The following is a 25,934-nucleotide window of genomic DNA, read 5'->3' as shown; positions in this document are numbered from 1 at the left end:
CAATTTCTATCTTTAAAATTCTAAGATTCTAGGAACATGTCTTCTCTAAGGCAGAATGAAATAGTTAAATAGGAGAAATACACAGAAATTTAAGAGAACAGGAAATGAGCCATGCCTCAGTGGTCAGTCTGTTAGGCAGCTGGCTCTTGGTTTTGGCTCAGGTCATGATCTCAGGGTCCTGCAATTGATCCCGAGTGGGGCTCCACACTCAGCTCGTAGTCTACTTGACATTCTCTCATTCCCTCTCCTTCTAATCATCCCACTCACTCTCTCTCTCTCTCTCTCTCAAATAAATAAATAAATATTTAAAGAAAAAGAGAGAAACACGAACAGGAGGAGGGGAGGAGGGAGAAGCAGGCTCCCTGCTGAGCAAGGAGCCCAACCTGGTGCTCAGTACTTGATCCAAGACCCAGAGATAATGACCTGAGCCAAGAGGCAGATGCTTAAACAACTGAGCTCCCAAGCACCCCTACATCTTTCCTTTCTAGGGAGTAAAGCAATAAACCTCACTAACTCATCTCTACATTATTTGTTTAATTTTTAAAAATTATTTATTTATTCATGTGAAACACAGAGAAGCAGAGACATAGGCAGCAAGAGAATCAGGTTCCCCATGGGGAGTCTGATGCAGGATTCCATCCCAGAATCCCAGGATTAGGACCTGAGCTGAAGGCAGACACTCAACCACTAAGCCACCCAGGTGTCCCACTCTTCTCTACGTTAAGTCAAATCTGCACTTGAGACGGCATACTCACACTGCTTCTATTTGATAGTTACTATCAAAGGGCCCATTGCCATGTATTTAAGGGGGAGATGAAGCTTCCACTGTTCAACCTTCCCCTACCAGTAGATTGCCTTGTTCTCCTTCCATCTCTCTGCCTTGGCTTTTCTAATTATGAACGTTTATGTGTGTGATGGGTAGAGATGGAAAGGGAACATTACTCTGCTAACCAGGAATCTGGGCTTGCTCCTGGTTTCATTAGACACAATAGAAATCTGTGCAAACTCATTATATCAAGTGGATTCCATACTAAGTAGGATTTACCTTGAGGAACCAGAGAGCTGTGGGGAAGAATGACTACCCCCCAAAATGGGTTTAAAACCAAATATCTAAAGGACTAGTATAGAACTGGTTAATCAAATGGCAAGTGCAAAGGGTTCCTATAAATGCCCTTATTTCAATATCTTGCTTTCCAGGGTGACTTAGTTTTCAAGAAATGGCTTTGTGGGCATATTTAAAAAGAATTGCTTAGAAGAAAGTACATGCACTTCAATGCTGCATGTAGAAGCTAAATAAATATAATAGTCATCTAGCAGAGATGCAGTAGGCATTTTACTGCCTAAATCAAAGTAAAACTGAGACTCTTAACTGACTCGTGGGGCTGACCACACACTTCTGTATAAGTGCTAATTTAATAAACCATGGTCCCTGAATGACATTCCTAATCAGTCACTTAATGAGTGGGTATTAGGGTAGAATACAAATTATTTGAGTTTAACCTTCAACTGCTATACATTTTGAAGAAGGAAATTTACTTTTATTCTTGTTTATATTTGGGACAATCATAGTATGAAATGGATAGGATTTTGGTCTGCTAAAGGTGCCTTTCATATATATTTGGCCTAAAAACTAACTTTAACTTGCCAGAAGCCAAAACACTGCCACAAGGAAATGTCTTACATATGAAGAAGAAAAGACCCTGCTCTTTAAATTCTTCTCTGTGGTGATGCTCCCATTAAATAAAATCAATAGTTTCAGTTATGGCATGAAATTAGGTTCTTTCTATGTAAACTTCTTTATGTTCTGCTAAAGAGAATCACAATAAAATAGGAAAATGGATGTTCCATAGTGTCTCTAGACAAGAGTGGGACTGGCACATCTCCAGTTCCCACTTGCCATCTCCTTCTACCTTAGAGATCTCCCAAAAAGAGCCTTGGAGACTGTAAATCATCTATAGCTGTTTCTTATAAGGACTATGAACATATGTTTATAATGGATAGTATGTGATAAGCCATTATGGCAGATGACTGACTAGGTTTTCAAGCCAGGATATTTTAATTTAAAGTACAGATTACTTCATATCACAGAGACCAGGAATTGGGAAGTGCTTGTATTGATGATAGATGTGGTTGGAGCTAGAAAGTTGTCTGAGCTCAGAGTTCTTGGTCCTACTGCTCTGTCTTTCACCAATAACTTCATCTTGCTCAGGGGGTCTCCTCATCTTTCCATTCTTCCCAGCAATTTTACTTCCTCATAACAATCTGCTTGCTCATGCCATAGGTATGCCCAGGAATCACCATGGCTGTCTCAGACTCACTCTACTGGAAACTTGAGCTTTGGGTTTCACAGCTAATCACCCTTTTCTTTAGGTTTTCTCATTCAGATTGCACAGAAAGGAAATTTGTTTGGCCTAGCATAACATGTTCTTTCCTTTTGTTTTTAAACCAAGCTTTGTAAAGAAACTCACAACAAAATGCACTCATTTTAAGTATACAAGTCAATAATTTTCAGTAAATTTATGGAGTTGTGCAACCATCACTACAAGCCAGTTTTAGAACATTTTCAACACAAAAAAATCCTGTGGGACCTTCTGCAGTCAATCCCAGTTCCACCTCCAGCTGTAGACAACAAATTATGTGGTTTCTGTCCCTATAAGAATGTCCATTCTGGACATTTCATATAAACGGAATCATACATTATGTGATGTTTTGTCAGACTTCTTTCACTGAACATAATTGTTTGGGGTTCATAGGTTATAACCTGTATCAGTAATTTGTTCCTTTAAATTGCTGAATAGTAGTCCATTGTATGGATATCCTATGTTTTAGAATATTTCAAATCCATTTCAAATAGAAAGTCCAATGGATTATCCATCTCACCAGTTAATGGGCATTTGGATTGTTTCCAGTGTGACTATTACGAATAGTGTTACTATGAATATTATTTCAAAACCACCTGTCTTAATTACTATAGCTTTAGAGTAAGTTTTGAATTTGGCTTGTGTAAGTCCTCCAACTTTGTTCTCCCTTGACAAAACTGTTTTGGCTATTCTAGGTCTTTTTCATTTCCATAAATTATTTTGGATCAGCTTACCAATTTCTAATAATTTGCTATGATTCTGTGATTCTGATAGGGATTTAATTTAATATATTAATCAATTATTTATCAACTTAGGGAGAACTGCCATCTTAAAATATTGAGTCTTTCAATCCATGAATATGTAGCATCTCTCCATTTATTTAGATATTTAATGCTCACAAAAATATTTTGTAGTTCAGTATGCAAATCTTGTACTTCCACTCTTAATATATTCCTAAATATTTTATTCTTTCTAATGGTTTTATAAATGTCACTATCTCCCTAATTTTATTGTTGGATTGTCATTGTTAACACAAAAATATGATTTATTTTTGTTTATTTTATAGCTTGTGATAGGAAATACTCTATTCTAGTTTTTTATTGTGGATTTTTTCCACATAATGATGTAGTCTGCTAAGAAAAACTTCTGTTTCTTCCTTTCCAATTTGCAGGAACGGATCTATCTATTCATCTACCTACCTATGTACCTATCATCACCTAATTGTACTACATAGAACCTTTGGTTGTAATTTTGAATAGAAGTGGTGAGAATGGCCATCTTTGCTGTGTTCAAGAATTTAAGAGTGAAGCATGAAATATTTAACTATTAAGTATGGTGTTTGGCATACATTTTTCATAGATGTCCTTTTCAGTTTGAGCAAGTCACATTTTATTTCTAGTTTATTGAAATCTCTAAATAAAAGTGAGGGTTAAATTTTGTCAAATGTTCTTTCTGCATCTACTGATTCTACTAATAGAGTGCATTGCTGTCCTTGATTTTCTTGTATTAAAGCTGTCATACATTCCTGGAAAACTTCACTTATTTATGTTTTCTATCCCTTTTTATATGTTACCAGAGTTAGTTTGGTAAGGATAGTTGCCTGATTAATCATAAAGGGTATTGGTCTGTAGTTTTCTTTACTTGCTTTTTCTTTTCTTTCTTTTCTAGCTTTGGTGCCAGGATAATGCTGGCCTCAAATAATGACTTGTGTAATATTCCTTCCTCCTCTTCCTGAAAGGGTTTGAGAAGAATTGGTATCATTTCTTTTGAAAATATGTAGAATTCAGAATTGAAGCCATTTTCCTTGAAATGTTCTTTATGGGACCCTATAAGACTTTCAATGCAATATCTTTAACTGTTTTTTTATTTGTTCAGACTACCTATCTTCATGAGTCAGTTTTAACAATTTGTTTCTTTCTAAGAATTTTCCCCACTTCATAAAGTTTTCTAATTTGTTGTCAAGCTCATTTTTTGTGTCAGGTAATATCATAGATTACTGTTGGCCTTGAATCACTTTTTCTTGGCATCCACCCATTTGTGGCTATGGAGGGATAAAATTCCACGGTACAAAACCAAGTTGCCAGATGGTTGTCCCATTTGGTAGAGATTAGAGAAGACAGGTGTGGCACTGTTCTTTGGTAGTCATGGGCTGGAAAACATTCTGAGTTTAATGCAATCCACCACACAAGTTTAACATTTCAGCATAAATTTTTATACTTACTCTTGTGTTGGGGACTTTGTAACGTTAAGACAGCACTTAAAAGCGGAATCTTTGTCACTGTTGCATTTGTGCCAGTGAAATCAGTCTTCATGACATCACTGGTTGTGGTTCCTAATTATGTAAAAACAATAAGCAGCCATCAGGGGTGTAATCAATAAAAAGAAGTCTTATTAGTATTAATATTAACATCCAGTTACAACTTGAATATTAGTTACTGAAAATCTTCTGATCAAGTTTTAGAAAGCTGACATTCTAGCATTTACCTTTTGGTGTCTGGTTAATCACATTAAGAAAACAGAGGCATAGTAGACTCTTCTACATGTCTGCTCTAGTTTATCTCATTTGACCAGAACAGTAATCTTATTAATTAAATAATAATTGTGATCATAATTTTATATATAAGACTCAGAAAAGTTAATTTCCTTATTGTCACATAACTTGTAGTAAGAGAGAAGCAGGATCTGGATCCAGCCTTTCTGATGCAAAAGTTAACTACTCAGCTACCCTAGAAAGGGGATGTGGTAAGGAAGTGGTAGTACTTGAAGATGGTACCAAGGTTCCCATGCTGTCTGGGAAAGAATCTTCAGGTAGATAGAATAGATGGCAGGAGAGGGATAATAGGAATTCCATAGGATAAACTTTTATTTACATTTAGTTCCTTTTTTTGGAGGGGGAAGGAAAATAAACAACAAAGAAAAGAACGTGAAGTAACAAATTGAGAGAGAAATCTTTGAGAAAATGAAGAAATATCTTATTGGCATAGATATTGATGTTCACAATAGCATGGAAGTACAAAAGATCACCCAAAAGGCAGAAACTCAACACTTGAGGATGAAGGGACATGTGGGGATAGAGATTTGGCTTCTTATAGTAACTCCAAAAACATATTCTTGGAAAACCCTGGAACAGGATTTCCTCTTTAGAAATTTTTGGTGAAGAATTCTTCTGCTGAGTTAAAATAGAAAACCATGAAAAAGCAATCCTGGTGGCCTAAAGAAATTCCTAGCATAAGGCAGACTCAAGAGTCTTGGACATGGAAAAGAGGATATATAGTTAAGAAAGATGTGGAAAGCTGGAAGATTAGAAAAATACAAAGAAGAGAGCAGATTAGTGGAATAGCTGGGGATACAATGCCAAAGAGTTGGCTTCGAGAATTATCTATTATTGATGTGGATTATACTTCATAGAAGAGGGTAGAATGAGAATGAGACCCCACACTCAACTCGGGACAAGTTGTTAATTATACAGTGTCCTGTAGGCAATGGAAGGAATCTTGCATGCTTTAAAGGTAACCAAAGTATTTTTAAATATACCTACTGGACCTAAAAAAATAAAGAGAAGGAAAGATGTGGAGACAAATGCTGCAACAGCCATAAATTTTGAAATTTTACTAGTACACTGAAATGTTTCAAATCCTAGACTCAAGAGACAAGAAAATGGGTGACCTACATTTATTAAGAGATGAAAATCATAGTCTCGTATTAACATCTTGTTTGAAAAATTTTCCCAATTGCACTTTTGGTTTGTACTTAGTAGATTCTGGACGTCTGCCAGGAAGTGATTGACATCTCAGAAAAAAAATGAAACCAATCTTAAATCTGTTGTTTAAATTTATATTGTTTGCTCTCCTTCAGTTTTTCTGTCTGGCCATTTTCCCCCAGAAAACACTATGTATCTGCTTTGGTCTACAGGTGTAAATTGTACTGTAAGCCTAAGTAATATATGTATTGGAATATGACAAACATTATTTTGCTTGAGAAATACTAATTTAAATTGTGACATCAAATAATATTGACTCCACTTTTAGGATTTGTGAAATTCATGCCCTTTTAAGTCTTAGAACTTTGGTATAGGTAGAGTGAATGAAAGATAAAATATAGGAATTCTAAAACCATATTCGACTTGGAATAAGAAAAGCTTCACACAAGATGCTTGAAAAGTCACATCAATACCATAGTATAAGAGCAAAGAAAATACCTTCCCTGAAGCCATACCCTGAAGTGAAAACCATTGGCTAGAACAGAGTAGAATGAAGTGAGGGATAAGGGGTTGTTTTATAATTGCCTTGAAATTATTGATGTGAAATTCATTTTGTATATTTCAAAATGATTAAAATTTTTAAATAAAGTTTTGGGAGGAGGCAATAAATATATTATCTATATTAGGAATTTAAGATGTGTTTGTAACAAATTGGCAATTGACTTGAAAGAGAGGGTTTGTGGAGTTAAAATTCTGCAAGGCGTGGGATTAAGCAGCTTTATTCCTTTGGAACTATATAGTTTGAATTACAGTATTATTTTATCTAATGCACATAGCAAAAGCTGCTTGTGTGGTCCCTTTGTCTTCAGAAATAGAATATAGGATAAGTGACTTTTTGACAAAGTTACCATTTACTAAAACATATGCTAAGAATACTAATACTGTGGTATGTTAATTTGGTTTTATGTTTAAGAAAAGACATTTTGTAGTCAAATTAACTGGAACTACACAGATTGTAAAAAGGCCAAATGGATGTCTTTGTGATAGGATTACTAAAATTAAAAGAAATGTTATTATGCATTGTGACACCCCAAGAGGGTAGTCTTTTCTAAAGCAATTGCCCAAGGACCTTCATTTCCAGGGATCATTTTATGGACTACTTACTGCTCCATAGAAATTCCGTATCCATGGTAACATAGGTAGTCTAGGATAAACTTAATTAAAGTAATGTCCTGATTCATTTAAGTGACTTCTGGGGGTAATATTAAAGAGTCACTCATGGAAAGATTGGGAGGAGCCTAAATACTTACACCAGTGGTCCTATGGAGATGCATCAAAGCAGCTGCAAAGGCCAGAAATATGCCTCTTAAGATTTTTTTCAGATTTTCTGATCTTAGCATTCAAATGCTAAGCCCAAGAAAATATATATATAAAGGGGTGTAGGCCAAACACCTGAACAAGGAGAGCTCAGGACTGCAGCTCCTCCAGTACTTCACTCAGATAATGGAACCAGGCTACAATGGAGTTCCAAAGAATCTGAAGAAAAAATGGTGATGGTGGAGGTCAGTGTAGGTAAAGTAGGACTAGAGCTCTCAGGGAGAGACAAGAAGAGGAAGGAGTTTTATTTCTGTGTGAATTCTGTATTTCCTTTTCCTTATTATTTAGATGGGTTAAGGTATGTATGAAGAGCCCCTTGAAATTGTGCATTTGCCAATAACCTCCATCTTGCTAGACCTAGAACCTAGGTATAAACCCAGGGAAAGTGAGAAAGAGTATTTAGGTGTCTTCAGGATCTATCCATTTTCTAACTCAGTTTATAAAGCGAAGATCATATGGGAATTTGGGACTGATGCCAGGCCAGGTACAAAGTGTTACATATATTGACAGTGGCTCTTTGCTTATATACCCAAGAAATCAAGTGGTTTACAGTAGTTTGGTGACCTCAGAAGGATCTAGTAATTTATGATTCTTTTTAAGCCTTTGTTCTTCCTTAGAGACTTCATTAATAAGGAAATATTGACTTTCCACTTCTTTATTTTTTAATTTTTTATTTATTTATTTATGATAGTCATCACAGAGAGAGAGAGAGAGAGAGAGGCAGAGATACAGGCAGAGGGAGAAGCAGGCTCCATGCAGGGAGCCTGACGTGGGATTCGATCCTGGGTCTCCAGGATCGTGCCCTGGGCCAAAGGCAGGTGCTAAACCGCTGCGCCACCCAGGGATCCCTGACTTTCCACTTCTAAAAAAATCTAGTTTAATAGTGTTTCTTGGAGCCAAACCAAATATTAATAGGGTTGTCTCCTTCATTTTCTCAGATCTACTCACCCTATTTATCTACATGTTCTTACACCATCAGTGAATAATTGACAACAGTGCTTATGGGGACATTTGAGCTGCCCCTTTGAAAACTGTGGTTCATAACAATTATAAATAGGGTTACTCTCATGTCAGATGGTGGGTATAAAATAGTTGTTTTGTTTGTTTTCTGGTTGTAGAATGCACATTACTTCTTAAATTTTATTGTGAATGGCATTTAAATAGCATAAAAATACCTTATTTCAGTAATTTTAAACTGTACTACTGAAGCCCTAAGGGCTCAGTGTAGAAGCCTCACAGACCACCGTTAGCAGTAAGAGAGAGAAGCAGTAGAAGTCGACCCTGCCTACATATACATACCACCACCACATTGCTTCAAACAAGTAGTTCAAATGCAATTTGTTTGATATATTGGCATTTTGACTTCCTCATAAAATTTTATATGAAAATGTATCTGTCAATTAAAACATTTAGATAATAATTGTTTTACTTAACAATGAGGATCCTAAAATGGTAACCTTGCCTATCTACTCTAAAAGTAAGACGAAGAATGTCGGAGTAGGCGGAAATCAGAAGATCTACTGTTATTGTGAAATTCAGGTGTTAATAATGAACGGACACTATACACAAGAACATGGCCTTTCATCTGGATATATTTAATCTTTTTAATTTTTAAATTTTTTGTTTATTTTTTAAAAATTTTTATTTATTTGAGAGAGGGAGAGTGAGCATGCACATGCTCAAGAGAGAAAGACAGAGAGAGAGAGGGGAGAGAGAGAGAGAGAGAGAGAGAAAAGAGAGAGAGAGAGAGAGAGAGAGAAAGGGAGCACCAGCAGAAGGAAAGGGAGAAGCAGGCTCCCTGCTGAGCAGGGAGTCTGATGAAGGGTTCCATCCCAGAATCCTGGGATCATGACTTGAGCCCAAGGCAAACACTTAACCAAATGAGCCACCCAGGGGCCCCCATATTTATTCTTTTTAAAATACAATTCTGACAAGCTTCTCAGAGAAATTAATAAAATAAAAATTTGGTTCTTTAAGAAGATTGACAAAACTGACAAACTCTTAGACTGACAAAGAAAAAAGAGAGAGGACTCAAATTGCTAAATCATGAATGAAAGTGAACATCTTTCTAACATCCTTACAGAAATAAGAAGGGTTATAAGGCAATACAATGAACGATCTAAGATTTCACTTAGATTAGATTATATAATCTAAGTGAAATGGGAAAATGCCCAGGAAATCAGCAGTCACGACCAAAACTGAGTCAAGAAGAAATAGAAAATCTGAATAGACCTGTAATGAACAAAGAGATTGGCTTAGTAACAACAACAACAAAAATTCACAAAGGAAAACCCAAGACCAGATGGCTTCACTAGTAAAATCTACCACATATTTAAAGAATAATTACCATGAATTCTTCACAAACTCTTCCAAAAATTGGCAGAGGAAGGAACACATCCTAATTCATCCCAGGAGGCTAGTATTACCGGATACCAAAATGAGGCAACAATATCACAAACCTGTATCCCTTGTGAATATAGACACAAAAATTCTTAACAAAATAATATAGATCAAATCCAGTAACATATAAAGAGCATCATACACCATAACAAAGTGTGATTTATCTCAGAAAATCAAGGTTGGTTCAGAATATAGAAATCCATATTAATAAATTAAGGGATAAAAATCACACAACAATCTTTATGCTGAGAAAAAGCATATGGCAAAATCTAATACCTTTGAATGATAAAGCACTCAACAAGCTAGTAATAGAAGAGGACTTCCTCAACCTGATAAAAGGCATATATGAAAACATCATGCTTAACACAATAGCATCATACTTAACGGTGAGAGACTGAAAGCATTGCCCTATAATTAAGAACAAAACAAGGCTGTTTCCTCTTAACCTTTCTTTTTTTAAAGATTTTATTTCTTTATTCATGAGAGACACAGAGAGAGGCAGAGACATAGGCAGAGGGAGAAGCAGGCTCTATGCAGGGAGCCTGATGTGAGATTCGATCCCAGGACTCCAGAAACATGGCCTGACCTGAAAGCAGACGCTCAACCAGTGAGACACCTAGGCATCCTCCTCTTAACATTTCTATTCAGTGTTGTACTGGAGGTTCTAGCCAGAGCAAATTGGTAAAAAATTTTTAAAAAGCATCTAAAAATTTAAAAATAAAAAACATCTAGATTGAAAAAGTAAAACTATTTTTACTTTGCAGATATTTGCAGATAAATCTTGTATACAGAAAATCCAAAGGAACACACATGCACAGATTAGAACAAATAAATAGATTCAACAAGGTGGCAAGATACAACAGCAATAAATGAAAATAAATTCCATTTCTATAGTACTAATGAACAATCCGAAAACAAAATTAAGAAAATTATTCCATTTACAATAGCATAGAAATGAATGAAATGTTAGGAATAAATTGGACAGAATAAATGCAAGTCTTCTACATTGAAAACTACAAATGTTAAAAAAAGAAGTTAAAGAAGACCTAAAATAACAGAAAGTTGTCCTGTATTCATGGATTGGAAGACTTAAGATCATTAAGATGGCAATACTTCCCAACTTGATCTGCAAGTACAATCACAATCCCAACTGCCACTTTGAGAAATTGACAAGTTGATCCTAAATTTCATATGAAAACTCAAGTGAACCAAAATGGTGAAAACAATCTTGAAAGAGAAGAAATAATACTTAATACTTAATACAAATGATAATCCAGAGTGTATGATTTTGGCATAAAAAATAGATATAGAGATAAATGGAATAGATTTGAATCTAGGGGAAAAAAAGCCTCATACGTTTATGACCAGCTGATTTTCATGAAGAGTTCCAAGACAATTCAAATAGGGAAAGAATAGTTCTTTCAACAAAAGGTGTTAGGACAACTGGTTAATTATATACAAAAAAATGAAACTGGACATCTAAGTCACACCATATACCAAAATTAAAGACTTAAGTAGAAAATCTAAAACCATAAAATTCTTAGAAGAGCTAATTGGCATAAATCTTTGTGACGCTGAGTTGAGCAACGGTTTCTTAGATTTGATCCCACTGACTGAAGGAAACCTGAATACATCACCCTGAAATATGTCTCTTTGACATGAAAATGATTTTTTTTAAATATTTTTTTAAATTTATTTATTCATGAGAGATGCAGAGAGGGAAGCAGAGACACAGGCAGAGGGAGAAGCAGGCTCCATGCACCGGGAGCCAGACGTGGGATTCGATCCTGGGTCTCCAGGATCGTGCCCTGGGCCAAAGGCAGGCGCCAAACCGCTGCGCCACCCAGGGATCCCATGAAAATGATTTTGAATTGCTGCCAAGTTTTGCAGCAAAAGTTTTTCTGCTTAAGGGCAGGATATAAATTCTCCTTTTACTGGAGACAGACTCTTATCAGCCCAGAGAAGGCACTAGAGGATTCTGCAAACAAATCTTACTCCATTAGTTTCATTCCAGATTTTTATCTTCCATTAGTTAGCCACCTTAGGAAGCCTAAACTACTTTCTTTTGTATAGTCATTTCTCTACAAATTTGTTTTTTTTTTTTTGTTCAAGATGCTTTATATAAGCCAAAATTTTAAACCATTGCTTCGAGTTACTCTTTGTTTCAAGTTTCTCATGTTTTGTGCGCTGCCAATGTTAATAAACTTTTTTTATCTTGTTAAGTGTCCCAGCTGAAAACCTAAAATGGGTCAAGTTTTACCTTCTCTACATGACAGAAAAAATATAGATAAATTTTCCTACATCAAAACTAGAGATTATAGTGCTTCAAAAGATACTGTCAAGAAAATGGAAAGACAACCTACAGAGTGGGAGAAAATATTTCCAAATTATCCATCCAATAAGGCTCTAGTCTCCAAACTATATTTAAAAAATGCCTACAACTCAACAATAAAAGACAACCCAATTTTTCAAAAAAATGGGCTAGAATTAAATAAACAGTTTTCTAAAGAAGATATACAAATGGTCAACAAGTACATGAAAAATATTTGACCATTAGTCATTAGGGAAATGTAAATCAAAACCACAATGAGATACCTCTTCATTTGAATGGCTATGATGAAAAAGATAGCAACAAGTATGGATTAGAAAATGGACAATTAGGGATCCCTGGGTGGCGCAGCGGTTTGGCGCCTGCCTTTGGCCCAGGGCGTGATCCTGAAGACCCGGGATCGAATCCCACATTGGGCTCCTGGTGCATGGAGCCTGCTTCTCCCTCTGCCTGTGTCTCTGCCTCTCTCTCTCTATCATAAATAAATAAAAAAAATAAAACATTAAAAAAAAAAAAAAGAAAATGGACAATTAGTGTCCGCCTACATTTCTGGTGGGACTTTAATATAGTGCAGCTGCTTGGGAAATCAGTTAATCAAAAAGTTAAACATAGGGTTACCATGTGACCCAACAATTCCATTTTAAAATACATACCACAAGATAAATGAAAAGATGTGGCCACAGAAAAACTTATATAACAATGTTGATAGCAGCATTATTTATAACAGCCCAAAGTAGAAACCACTGAAATGTCCATCAACTAATAAATAAAAGTGGTATATCCATATCATGAAAAACTTTTCACTCATAAAGAAGAATGAACTACAGATAAATGCTATAGCATGGATGAACCTGAGAACATTCTGATAAGTAAAGAAGACACAAAAGATCATGTACAATATGATTCCACTTATGTGATTTTTTTGATGTGAAATTTCTAAAATAGGCAAAGAAACAGAAGGTAGGTTAGTGGTCCCTGGAAGTGGAGGAAGGAAGAAATGGGAAGTGATTGGTAATAGATACAGGGCTTCTTTTTGGGTGATGAAAATATTCCAGAATTGGGTAGTGGTGACGGTTGTACAATCTTGTGAATATACTGAAAATCACTGAACTGTACATTTCAAAAGAGTGACTATGATGGTACATGAATGATATATATGAAAGAAAAAATGATTAAAAATGATCATTACTCACCTTCACTTTTAACTGTTGTCATTAATGAAGGATGTGTTGGCCCCAAAGATGCATTTAAGGATTTCTTACTGATTATTCCTAGTTTGATAAGATAGATGAAATTATTATTAATCACAATTTCATCTCTCCTATCAAGGAATACATAAAAGTTAGTCAAACCTGAAGCTGAACTAGCATCTTTCTACAGAGGTACTGCATCAGCTTTTGCCTATCTTTAATTTTTTTTCATTTTGTGTCTCCTTTGTCTGAAGTAAGGAATGTAAGTACTGAATGCTTAGGTGACCCAATGACAACCGTCCCACCCATTCATACACACACATATGCACACACATTTTTTCTATGATAGGCCCCAAAAGCAAATTTTCACTGCAGATTGTTACTTGGGTATCTTTAAACATGCAAAATATATATATATATATATATATATATATATATATATATATATAGTAAAAACAAATGATTTAAAATGATCTATGATATACATTTCATTTTGTTGATTTAATTATGACACTGGGACTCCCAAATTAAGAAAATTATAAAGGAGCTTGCAAACTCTTTAATTAATTAATTTGGTCATGTATGAAACATTCATTGAGTTCCTGCTCTGTGCAAGACCCTTTTCTAGACTCTTGCGGGCAGTATCCAGCTCTTAGTCATATTTTTAATCTAAGTGTATCAAGGATAGTTCTTGGCATATGGTAGGTATGTAGTAAATGTTGTTTCAGATAAGGTGGCATTCATTGAAGACATGGGATCCAAGAAAAGGACAAAGGTTTGCTTTACATAGTGAATATGACTTACCTGTTTTTGATAGCCACAATAGTCAACATCCTCTTTTTAAAACACTTTAGGATATCCTCTTATGATTAGGCATAGGTCCTATTTTTATTGTGATATATATATGTGTGTATATATACACACATATATATATGTTTAATACTGGTTCATAAAGGTATGCATGCTGTATTTGGAGGATAAACAATTTGGCTCTGCACAGTTTAACACTTTAACACGTTCTTCTGTCCCTACTGTTTATTAGAGAACATAGGTTATTATAGAAATGGAAAGAGACTTTAATATAACAGGTAGATTCTTGGAATTATAATGTGAAGAGTGCTGAAGCACTTAAGACTTTCTAAGTCTTCTGCATCCAAGATGTGGTTATATTTTAAAAGAAGAAACCAACAAAGGAAGTGTTATTCCTAGAAGCTAAGTAGGTTTGAGATTTTGTATTGCCTGCTCATAGGGATGCCATCGTTTTTTTTTTTTTTCTTCTTTTTTTTTTTTTTTTTTTTCTGAGAGAGAGAGAGAGCACACTCAAGCTGTGGAAAAGGCAGACGGAGATGCGAGAGAGAATCCCAAGTAGACTCCTTGCTCATTGCAGAGCCCAATGTAGGTTTGATTTCATGACCCTGAGATCATGACTTGAATCCAAATCAAGAGTTAGATGCTTAACTGACTGAACCACTCAGGTGCCCCCAGAATGCCATCTTAAAGTGAAGATGTCCCTTCCAGCCAGATGTAGTGAATTTGTTTTCACTTCAGCACTTCTCTTGGCATTCTTGGTACCAATAGCAGGTTGAATTCAATTTTTACAATCACCTTGTTTCATATGCTTCACTGGGATATGTCTCATATATCTCTTGAAAACTCAAGAATGAAGATGATTATAGGAAATAATTGGGACACATATAACAATAATCATGAATATAAATAGAAGAAGTATCGAGTTACCCAGTTCTTGAGTTTCTGAAGCCCTTGACCCTTTTCTTTTATACCTATCTTGACATCATGTTTGATAGAGGGAAATTATGTAACAAATTTGATCTTTGGCCCCAGAATTCAGTCCAAATCTATTCAATTTCAATTTCAGCCTTGGTCTTTGGAAAGCTGAATTGCTAAATGGCTATCCATTTCTGGTGTTCCTGAGCTTGTGTGTGAACAGTGATCTTGTGATCATGCTCATGATCATTGTATCTAACCAATGTAAATATTTCTATAGCAGAAACAGAACACAACTGAAATTAGATTTATTATTAATATATGAATAGTCACCTTCAAATATGGATAAGCATTCTATATACATAGCTTATAATAAAACTCTAATGTGCTAGATATGTTGAAATTCTGAAGTATAAATGCATCCTTATTATTGCAAAAGTAAAATGTTGCACTAACAAGGGTTGTGATTTCTGTTAATTTTTTGTGCAAAACAATGGTTAAGTACTTATTAAGCCTAGTTAATAAAAGAAATAGATTGAATTTAGCATCAATAATAAAAGAATAACATATAGTTAAGGATATTATATAATTTTGAGTCAACTATGTTTATAAAAATCACTAAAATATAATTATACTCTGTGAAATTTTTAGTAAACTACAATTCATAACATCTTCCAAAATAACCTTTTAGAACTGTTTAATTCCATTTAGGACATCAGAGTTTTGGGAAAATGTCTAATTTGCAAACATATTTTATATCTTGTGAGTCTAAACTAAAAGCAAAATGCCAACTTTATCATTTCAAAATTCCATGAAAAAAGAAGAACCAAAAAATCTTCTACAAAGATATTTCAGGTAAGTCATTTCCAATTCAAACTCCACAAGGAATATAAAGACAACAAAGAAAGGAAGAAATACATGAAGAAAAATGTGGTACGTAAACTTATTTTCCCACCAATATAAGAAAGCTTATAAGACTGCCTTTTAAAAGTCCTTTCTTTACAGTTTCATCTTAATTTCTAGAGAAGAAGTGCTCTGTAAACATAGCTGGCACCCTATGTAGAAGAGATGGCCAAAAATACCTGGCTTCTCTACTGACCTTAGTTGAAACAACATCTATTTAGTATCAGAAATGTGAAATATTAGTGCTAACAAATTAAGTCAGCTAATTAAAAAATGTTTGACTATTAAATGCTTGAAAAAACCAATCTGACTATTAAATGCTTGAAAAAAATCAAGCCGAATAATTATATTTTAAGAATGAAATTTCAGGTTTATTTTTGTATCTTAGAAGTTCATTTTATGATGTCTGCCAAATGTTGATGTTAATTCTGGCCACTTGGCCTTTGAACAAAACAGGCAGTGTAATTGATACATATCTAGAAGGGAATAGAGTTCCATCTCTCTAGCTGGGTAAACCTCTGAAAGCAAACCTTACTCGAAGCAAAGCTCCATCAGTCATCTCTAATACTGTGGCTACGTCGCTGCAAGAAGAGTTTCCATCTCAGTGGCACATTTTCCACTTTTCTGATGATGGAATTTCTGTCATTGTCAAGAGAAAGAAAATTTATGTGCTTTAGATGGACATAAACACTATTAAATCAAGTATCTTTAGACCTTTAAACAAGAAAACTTGATTGGAAAGCTTTAAAATAAAAATAAGTTTCTCCATGTATTTTTTTTTGTAAATATTTTATTGTGTCTAAAATGACTATGGTATCCAGGGCACTTGGGCAGTTCAGTCAGTTAAGCCTCCAATCTTGATTTTGGCTCAAGTCATGATCTCAGGGTCATGAGATTGAGCCCTGCATAGAGCTCAGTAGGGAGTCTGCTTGAGTTTCTTTCTCTCCCTCTCCTTCTGCCTCTCCTACTACCCTCTTCTCAAATAAATAAATGAATCTTAAAAAAAAAAAAACACTTGGCAGCTAAAAAAATGGAGAAAGAAGAAAAAAGGAAAAGGAAGATAGGAAGGGAAGCAGAGAGGGATTAAGGAAGGGAGAGAGGGGGAAAAAAGAAAAATGAAGCAAATATGATAAAATCTTGATAATTATTGATTCTCAGAGATGGGGATACAGGATTAATTATAGTACTCTTTATCATGGGTACATCTGAACATTTTATAATAAAAAGTAATAAAAATAAAAGCTTCATTGGCCTATTACAATTTGTACAATTGAATGTAAATAATTTAAAATTCATCTGGGAAAACTTTTGAAGAACAGACTAGAGTTTAGTTTTTGTTAACCGAGTAATATAAAGCAGTGAAAGTGCCAAAAAAAAGAAATTTAGAGGAAAATATTTATGTGTGTGTGTGCGTGTGTATGTGTCGATCTGATTTCAAGTGTTTTCCCAAGCAACTTGTTTCAGATAAGGGGCTTCAGTGACCCACTACAGCAGCCACCAGTGGTAAAGTTGTTAGGATAGTCTCCTCAGTTTATATGAGCAGGTATAGAGTTTCTCTTCCAAGCTGGGAAGGAGGGATGCATTCATTCCCATCTTTACAAATGACAGTTCTGCCTGAATTCCTTCACTGAACCCTCCACCTGTCCCTTTCTTGGTCACTTAACTCAGTGGTAAGGATCTGTGTTATTTGGATATTGTTATGCCTCACAGGTCGCTCTGGTCGGGCTAGCAATCATCTCACTGAGAAAGCCTAAGTTCCAAGGATTAATGTAAAAATTGCAAAACTTCAACTCTTTGAGCCAGCACTCAATGTCAGCACCCATCTTCTCTTTATTGGTACTTTTGGGGTGATGTTATTGATAACAAAAATAACATACTTTTACCAAATTAGTGCAGTTTTATGCCAAAAAAAAAAAAAAGCTGCCAACCTACAGAGAGAGGGGCAGAGAGAAAGAGAGAGAGAGGGAGAGAGAAGCAGCAAATACTTATACTTTGTAAAAGTCTGATCTGAGAATGCCTCTGCTAAAACCCTGAAAACGTAGGGTTGAAACAATTTTTAAAAATAAAATAAAGGGCAGTCTCCCCTTGGCTGTCCTGCCTGCTGTTCCTTTGCAATATATTTAATAAACTTCTATTTATTTAAAAAATAAATTTTAAAAATTAAAACTACAATATGCAGGAGTTGGCTGGATTCACCATGGGTCCTGGTTTTTTTGACTGTGTCATTTGGAGTTTCCCTTGGTTGACAATATATGTCATATGACATTCTGGGAACAAAATCCCCTGTGCTGCCCTCTTCATACAATGCTTTCTCCTGGTTTGGTAGAGAAATTCTAGAACGGGTTTGGTTTCATCTTAGAATTGCACATTTCAGAAATAATTGACTATATTCATCAGACACTTTCTTTGAAGATCATCACCCCATTTAAGTCCGGTGAACTAGCTCATTGGTTCTCTACATGTTCTTGAACTTGGTCTTAGAATGAAAATTAATGAGGAGTAAGTGGAGAGGCAAAGAAGACAGCAGAAGGAATTTCAGTTATCTCCTCATTAGGGAATATGATTTTTTTTGGGAATATGATTTTTTACGTCCTCTTATGACCTTAGTATTCTAAGAGAGTTTCTGCCTATAAGGGATAAACAAGTAATTCTATTTTTCTCTCTCCATTGATTATAGAACCTGAATGATATGCCTCATTTTATGTGTGCTGCCAGATGGACAATGCAATATGCATTGTATTGATAACCTCTTGGGGTTTTAATTAAATGACCCCAGCGGCTCATTTTACTTTTCATGGATGCTTAGAATACCTAGAACCATAAAACATGGTATAGTTGTCACTTAGTCCAGGAACAATAATGATGATATTGCTACTGAACTGCACAAATTAAATCTATTCTTGGCCCAATATAACTAACAAGATCAGTCAGTTATTAAATACCGTTTCACCTTGTTAACTGTGCTGCTTAAGTGGACAACTGGAATATTTAGAAACATATTCTTATGACTCAGGAAATGGTAATTTTTTTTTATTCTCTAAAAATAAACTTTGTGTATGTAACATTCACAATAGGATTATTCTCAAACAGGAAATGATCCAAAGGGATATCATCAAAGAAGCCCACTGTGATCTCAGCGTTCTGTATTCAACCCAAAATAACACATAAGTTTCAAAATAGTGAAATAGTACAGGCCTTCATACTACCAATAGATATACGATCTCAAATTATTTCTCAGTGATTAAATTATATAGATGCTACTATATCATCTGTTAAAGTTAGAGTAAATTTCACTAAGAGTTAATCCTACCTTTAGAAGACGTTCCATCTGTCAATTCTGTAACAGGATTTGACTTTGTAGTTGGTGTTGTTTGTGCTCTAAATGTTTGTGCCGCAGAAAATGTTGTTGTTGATAATACAGGAGTGACTGTATTGTTAACATCTGCAAAAAGGAAATTGTGTTAAAGTAGTTGCATTAAAGTTTACATTTATTTTGCCAAATAATGGACTAATACATTTAAGCAAAGTAAACAGTAAGTAGGGCATGGATTTGAAATTAATTCTCTAATTGTAAAGAATTCAGTTTTCAGTTCAGTATTCATTCACTAACTCCATGTGCTTCTCACCAATGGCATGAATTTCCAACATAGCTGGCAGGAGTAGTCTGTAGTTCTGAAACAAAATGATATCTGACAAAACTAGTGAGGAATAAATGTATAAATTTGAAATGTAACAATATTTTTAAGCCAACTTAACTAACATTGTCAGATGAAATAGTTAAATGGATGTTCTCTGGGCAATGGATGTTTTACTAAATATTTTCATAGCACATTGAACTTATTAAGTAGTAAAATGTCAGTATTAATTCATCTTTTCCTGATATAAAACATTTCCCTCCACTTTCTCTCTATATATCTATTTCAAATGAAGAATAAATTTTATTTTTTTAAGAAAGATAATAAATTTTAAAGAAACTCAACATTTTAACATGCCTAATTTGGGGGATCCCTGGGTGGCACAGCGGTTTGGCGCCTGCCTTTGGCCCAGGGCGCCGATCCTGGAGACCTGGGATCGAATCCCACGTCAGGCTCCCGGTGCATGGAACCTGCTTCTCCCTCTGCCTATGTCTCTGCCTCTCTCTCTCTCTCACTGTGTGACTATCATAAATAAATAAAAATTAAAAAAAAATTAAAAAAAAAAAAACATGCCTAATTTTTTGGCAGTGGAGCCACCATTAATCTGCATTTTCAAGTGATTTAGTTCTCTAAATTGTAACACTCAAATGCACAGAAATGAAGTTGATACATTACATATATGTTTATTTTTAATAATTCTTTTTTGTCAATAGAAAGTCAATATTTAATAATTTTTAAAACTCCCATTAAAATACTATCATTTTTTTCAAAGTGAAGTATTCCCAGTGATTTATGGAAATATTTATTTTACATAATATTACTGAATTTATTCACATTTATAGAATCCATTTAATCCTGCATTTGTTGATTTTGTCTCTATACACTTACTGTTGTGATGAAGAGCAGAAAATAACAAACAAATGTGTACAAAGGACTTGGATAAAGTATTCACGTCCATGAAAGGCATTGTTTCCATGTTGTTACTTCTGTATAGAATATATACTATAGCACCTTAGTTAAGAGGATGGACATTGAGTGACAAAGACTTATGTTTTGATCCCAGTCAAACTGAATATGTTGTTAGTATGAAATTAATTCTCTAATTGTAATGAATTCAGTTTTCAGTTCAGTATTCATTCACTAACTCCTTGTGCTTCTCACCAATGGCATTAGTATGACTTTTCAAACTTAAATTTTATCCAAAATTTTCCTCTTTGGATCTGGGAAAGCTAATAATCTTGCACATCAGTGAAAAGCAGTATTTCAGATGTCATGAGATAGAGTGTACTTCTTATTTCATTTTATAGACTTGAGGTGCTTGGAAGTGTTGGCACTTAGCACTGGCTTTGTTTATTAACAGTACACAGAAATTGCTTGATGTATTCAGCATATATAGATCTGTTCAGCACATTCAGGAATGACAGAAGTGCCTTTTCACAGGCTTTAAAGAAATCAAGTCAAAAGCTCTTTTCACCTCTGGATATACTTCACATGCTTGCTCTCACTCACCTCCTCCAGCAGGGAGAAGGAACACAGCAAGCATGCATGAGGTTATCTTTTCTGTTCATTTTGTTCTCGCTATGTAACACTGATTTCTAAGTTTAAACTGAAGTTGAAGAAAGTTATGCAAAGAAGCACATACTGCTTTGACTGGAAAATTCACCTATAAATAACATAAATGATCCCTATCTGTGGACTTGCTAAATAATAACAACCTCAATTTCTGAGTACAGTCAACATCTCTAGAGACTTTGTATTTCTTTCCTCTCTCCCATCCTCCCTTCCTTCTTTCCTTTTTCTCTTCCAGAAACACTTACTGGGTAATTAGTGTGAAAAGCATGATTAGATCTAATAATAATAATAAAAAAAACTGTATTGTAGTACATGATATCACCTGTGAGGAATTCTCAGTCTGGTAAGGAACATAATGCCTATACACAATAAATAATAAAGGTATTCTGTACAGGGTGTATAGACCAGTATTTTTCAAACTGCAAGTTATGATACAAGCAAAGAGTAATTAAGATCTATTTAGTAACTTGAAGTCAGAGCTTTTGCCAAATGAAAAAGGAAAGAAGCATTGGAGGGATATTACAAATAATGAGGATTAAGTATTGTTTCATGAAGTTTGTGTGCATGTGTATGTGTCTTTGAATAAAACATGTGTCAGTGCAAAATATGTCTCCTGTTGTGATTCCAGTTAAAAATTTGAAAACGACTGGACAAGGAATTGAACAAGAGTTTATAAGATAAACGATGCCCACCATGCTGGCAAGAACAAGGATTCCTTTATGAGAGAGTTGACAGAGGAGCTAGAGTTTGAAGAATAAGTAGCAAGTCCACATAGCTAGAGGCAGTGGCATGGACAAAGGTCTGGAGGGATAGTGAAAGGTAATTGAGAGAATAGCAAACAGTTGTCTTTTGGTGGGATTGCTCTACGCTATGAAAGGATATGGTGGGCCTTGTCTGGTACAGTACTGGAGGCTAGATCATAAAGGACTTTGAACACCAAACCAGGGACTTGGGACTTTATTAACAAGTCAGTGTGGAGCCACGGAAAGTGACTACTTAGAAATTCTACTGTAGAAAAACAATGGGGGAAAGGGTGAGGCAGAGAATGAGAGGACACCAGCTGAACTGGATGGCAAGTTCACATTTTTCTGTTTACTAATTTTTCTGTTTACCATTCTGTTTACCATTTTTCTGCTCTGACTTCTTGAAGTCATCATATGAGATCAGTGACTTCATATACATAAGATGACTTGAGGCAAACTACAAGTAGACACGTTTATTAGCTGCTGGTGTGGTAAGATTGAGACTAGGATGTATTGCAAGGCAGTACGAAGTTACTCATCGGACTTCAATACAGTTGGCCACTTATTTCCCTGAGCAATATCGTAACCCAGTAGTGCTCATTGACATCTCCATTATTAGTTCTTCAGATTGTCCAACAACGAGAATGTCCTCCTTCAGCAAGGGCTGACAAACAGTATTGAGTAGTTAACTCAATTAACATGGGTGCCAGGTTCCACACAAGCACTTTGTGTGGATTACCTCCTTTAATCCATAAGAGATGCTTAGATGTCCATATTCATATGATCACTGTTGTACGGATGAGGACACTGAAGCTCAAAAGAGATAATCCACTTGCCCAAATTATACAGTGGGAAGTAACACAGATGGAATTTTAACCCAGGTCCCTTTGAATCCAGAGAAGATACTCTTAAACACACAGATCTTGCTATAGGAAGTTGGTTCCATACAAAGCTACATACTCTTGCTCAGCCTACTCTCTGCCTTTCACAAGGTATGATATTAAAGGGGTATAAGTGACTAGATGCACAGATGTTTTGCCCCCATGTACCTAGAATGAGGAAACAGACAAAATATTTCACTGTTTTCTTCTTAAAATTAATACCATTTTGTTATATACATTGCATACATATACATATAAAATGTGTCCATATATAAATATCCATAAAATGTTTAGACTTAAAGCTTTGAAAGAAATTTCCAATCTACTATAGCTATTTATGTTTGAAAAATAAAAATAGAGATTTACTCAGTTGGAAAATTCTGCAAATAGAAACATTCTCTTATGATACACGGGAAAGAGTTATTCTAACTCCTACTGTTGAAGGTTTTATTGATCGTGATGCAAGTAACCACCAGCTATGCTTTAACAGCATTTTCTATAAATTACTTTTAGGTCTGATTTGATCTCATAATAAACTATTGATGAAAATGGCTTACTCTGAAGTATTTTCTTTTTACAAGACATAATGAGGTAGCATTTCACTTTTCTTTATCTCCAAAGTAATTAACAAAGAGACCTGTGCTTCACATCTTTGCTTATGCCCAACCAGATTAGTACTGCTCCTAGGATGTTGTAAGAGAAACAGATGGCATTTTGTCCTGATTCTACCCTATACCCATACACTAGCTGAGAGAGCAAGAGAGATATTATGACAATTAGTTTCCTATACTTCAAAAGGATGAAGCAGGATTGGGATTTTTTTTAATAGCTATATTTTAATTACAGAAGACATGAGAACTTGGAAAATTCAGCTTATGGCTGAGAACCAACTATCATATTTTCTCCTGTTTTCAAGTGATTAGGTCATCTACTCCAATATTCTTTGGCATGCCTTCTAATTACGTTTTGAAGTAACTCCCAAGTGGTCTCTAAAAGTTAGAATTTCATCTTTCCTCATAACAAGAAACTATCTGTCCATTTTATTTTCTCCTACTAGGTCTGCATCTAAAGTCCACTGGAAAACTACTACTAGACAGGACAGGTCTTGGCTTCTCTAAACAGCACAAATACTGAATGACAATAACTTAGAACTCTAGGCCTCAAAAGAACTTTTAAATATCCTATTTTAAGAGAATCCCTACATTTTATAGCTTAGAAAGTGTATGAGTTTAAGGTAGTTTCAAAAGATCATAACACCAATTACTAAAAAAGGTGCTTTAAGTCCCAAAAGAGAACTCTATATTATATAATATAGAATAATCTTTTTTTTCTCTGATTCTATTAGGCATGTGGAGTACACTCCTGACAGAGACAGTGCTGAAGTTTCCCTTTGAACTATGGGAATAAATATTTACTTTATGAGTTTTAACCATAAACAAAATTTCAGAAGAAAGTTTTAAGCTCTCTAAGGAAACAAAAGGATGATTTCTTTAGAAATATATGGGGTATACACAAAATGCTAATTAGTAAATGGTCTTATAACCCTCAAAGTACCATTCTTAGTAATAATTTCATAACTGAGATCAATTAATCTGTGGGATTAAAGGTAAAGTAGATAATTTTATATTTCAATAGCTTAGAATGTATTATTCCCACTAATTCATGTTGTTTTCATACAATGCCACCTCCTATACATTCCCACTTCCTCAAGCTTTTAAAAACTTTATATAGTTTTTATATTGAAATAAAGTAACTGTTAGTTGTTCAGTTATCACTTGTGGATGCTTACCCCCTATGCATCTCAGTTTATAATGAACATAGACCCACTTCTTAAATTTGCATGTGATAGTAATGTATGAATTGGGATATTATAAGTGGTGAGAGGGACGGTTTTCAGTAATTTGTCAGTAATTGCTAGTATTACAATCTTGTTCAAATGACACCTTATTTTTAAAAATCTTTCTTAAAAAATATTTATCTATTCATGAGAGACACACAAAGAGAGGCAGAGACATAGGCAAAGGGAGAAGCAGGCTTCCTGAGGAAAGCCAGATGAGGGAGTCAATCCCAGGACCCCGGGACCATGACCTGAGCCTAAGGCAGAAGCTCAACCACTGAGTCATCCAGGTGCCCTAAGTGACACCCTATTATCTTCTTTGTTAATAAATAATCATTAGTGAAGTTTAAATTGAAAATTTCAATTTTCCCCACTCATCCAAAAATATACATATTGAAATATATTAAAAATATATAAATATAATATACTACAAATTGATGTAAAATACATTTATATTTAATATAATGAAATAAACACACAAATAAATAGAGTAATACTTGCTATATTCCCATCGAAACAGTATCTTCTGAAAGACAAGACACCAACTCCTTTTGATTAGCAGTATCTTATCAACAGTCATGCTAATTGTTATCTTTCTCTTTTAAGATAGCTAAATTTTCTTTGGTTTATTGCCAACCCAATTAATTATGGTTAATTTTTTATCAAATTCAAATAATTATTATGTGATGATGTGTCTTTGATGATTTCTATTATTTGCACTGACCCCCAAATTTCATAATATCATATTTTGAATCTATAAGTAGCTCACTAACCAATGAACTATCTACTTCAATAAACAATTAGTAAGCATCTGTTTCTTTCTTTCTTTCTTTTCTTTTTTTAAGTTGAGAGAGAGGAGCACAAACAGGGGGAACGGCTGAGCCAAAGGCAAACACTTAACCAGCTGAGCCACCCAGGTACCCCAAGCATCTATTTCATCAGGATCTAAGCAAAAATAGAAAAACATATTTTTCCCAGAGGAACTAAGAATTTATTTTGATACTCAAGCTATGCCTCTGTGAAACAATTATAAGATTATGCTAAGAGGCCACATAAAAATGGTGCTTATTAATACTATGCACAACTGGTTTTATACAATGTTAAGTGAAATCAAGGTAAGGTGATGTTTCTCTATGTGTCAGAAATAATCAGAATCACTTTCTTGGAAGAAGAGATTCCAAGAGGAATCTGGTAATTGACTACATCAAGGGGGGAAAAATGTTTCATGGGAGAAAAGGAAGAAAAGATATTCACATAGAAGAAGAAAGTCAATAGTGCCAAG

General features: G+C 34.8%; 1 protein-coding gene across 2 annotated transcripts in view; it reads right to left on the bottom strand.

Annotated features, from left to right (window-relative positions):
- Nucleotides 1-25,934, bottom strand: part of EMCN (endomucin) — a 95,466-nt gene that overhangs the window by 39,796 nt on the left and 29,736 nt on the right. Inside the window, exons 2-4 of one of the 2 annotated variants that reach the window (XM_055342549.1) lie at nt 19,295-19,426; nt 13,360-13,437; nt 4,582-4,692 (exon numbers count right to left, since the gene is read on the bottom strand). In XM_055342549.1, coding sequence (XP_055198524.1) covers nt 4,582-4,692; nt 13,360-13,437; nt 19,295-19,426 — 321 coding nt within the window. The remainder of the gene's footprint in view (nt 1-4,581; nt 4,693-13,359; nt 13,438-19,294; nt 19,427-25,934) is intronic. The other variant, XM_055342550.1, reaches the window with a different exon arrangement.

The sequence above is a fragment of the Nyctereutes procyonoides genome, unplaced genomic scaffold (assembly GCF_905146905.1).
Source record: "Nyctereutes procyonoides isolate TBG_1078 unplaced genomic scaffold, NYPRO_anot_genome, whole genome shotgun sequence".
Classification (NCBI taxonomy): Eukaryota; Metazoa; Chordata; class Mammalia; order Carnivora; family Canidae; genus Nyctereutes; species Nyctereutes procyonoides.
Note: the sequence above shows the minus strand (reverse complement) of the source record. Positions and strands in the feature narration are given on the sequence as shown.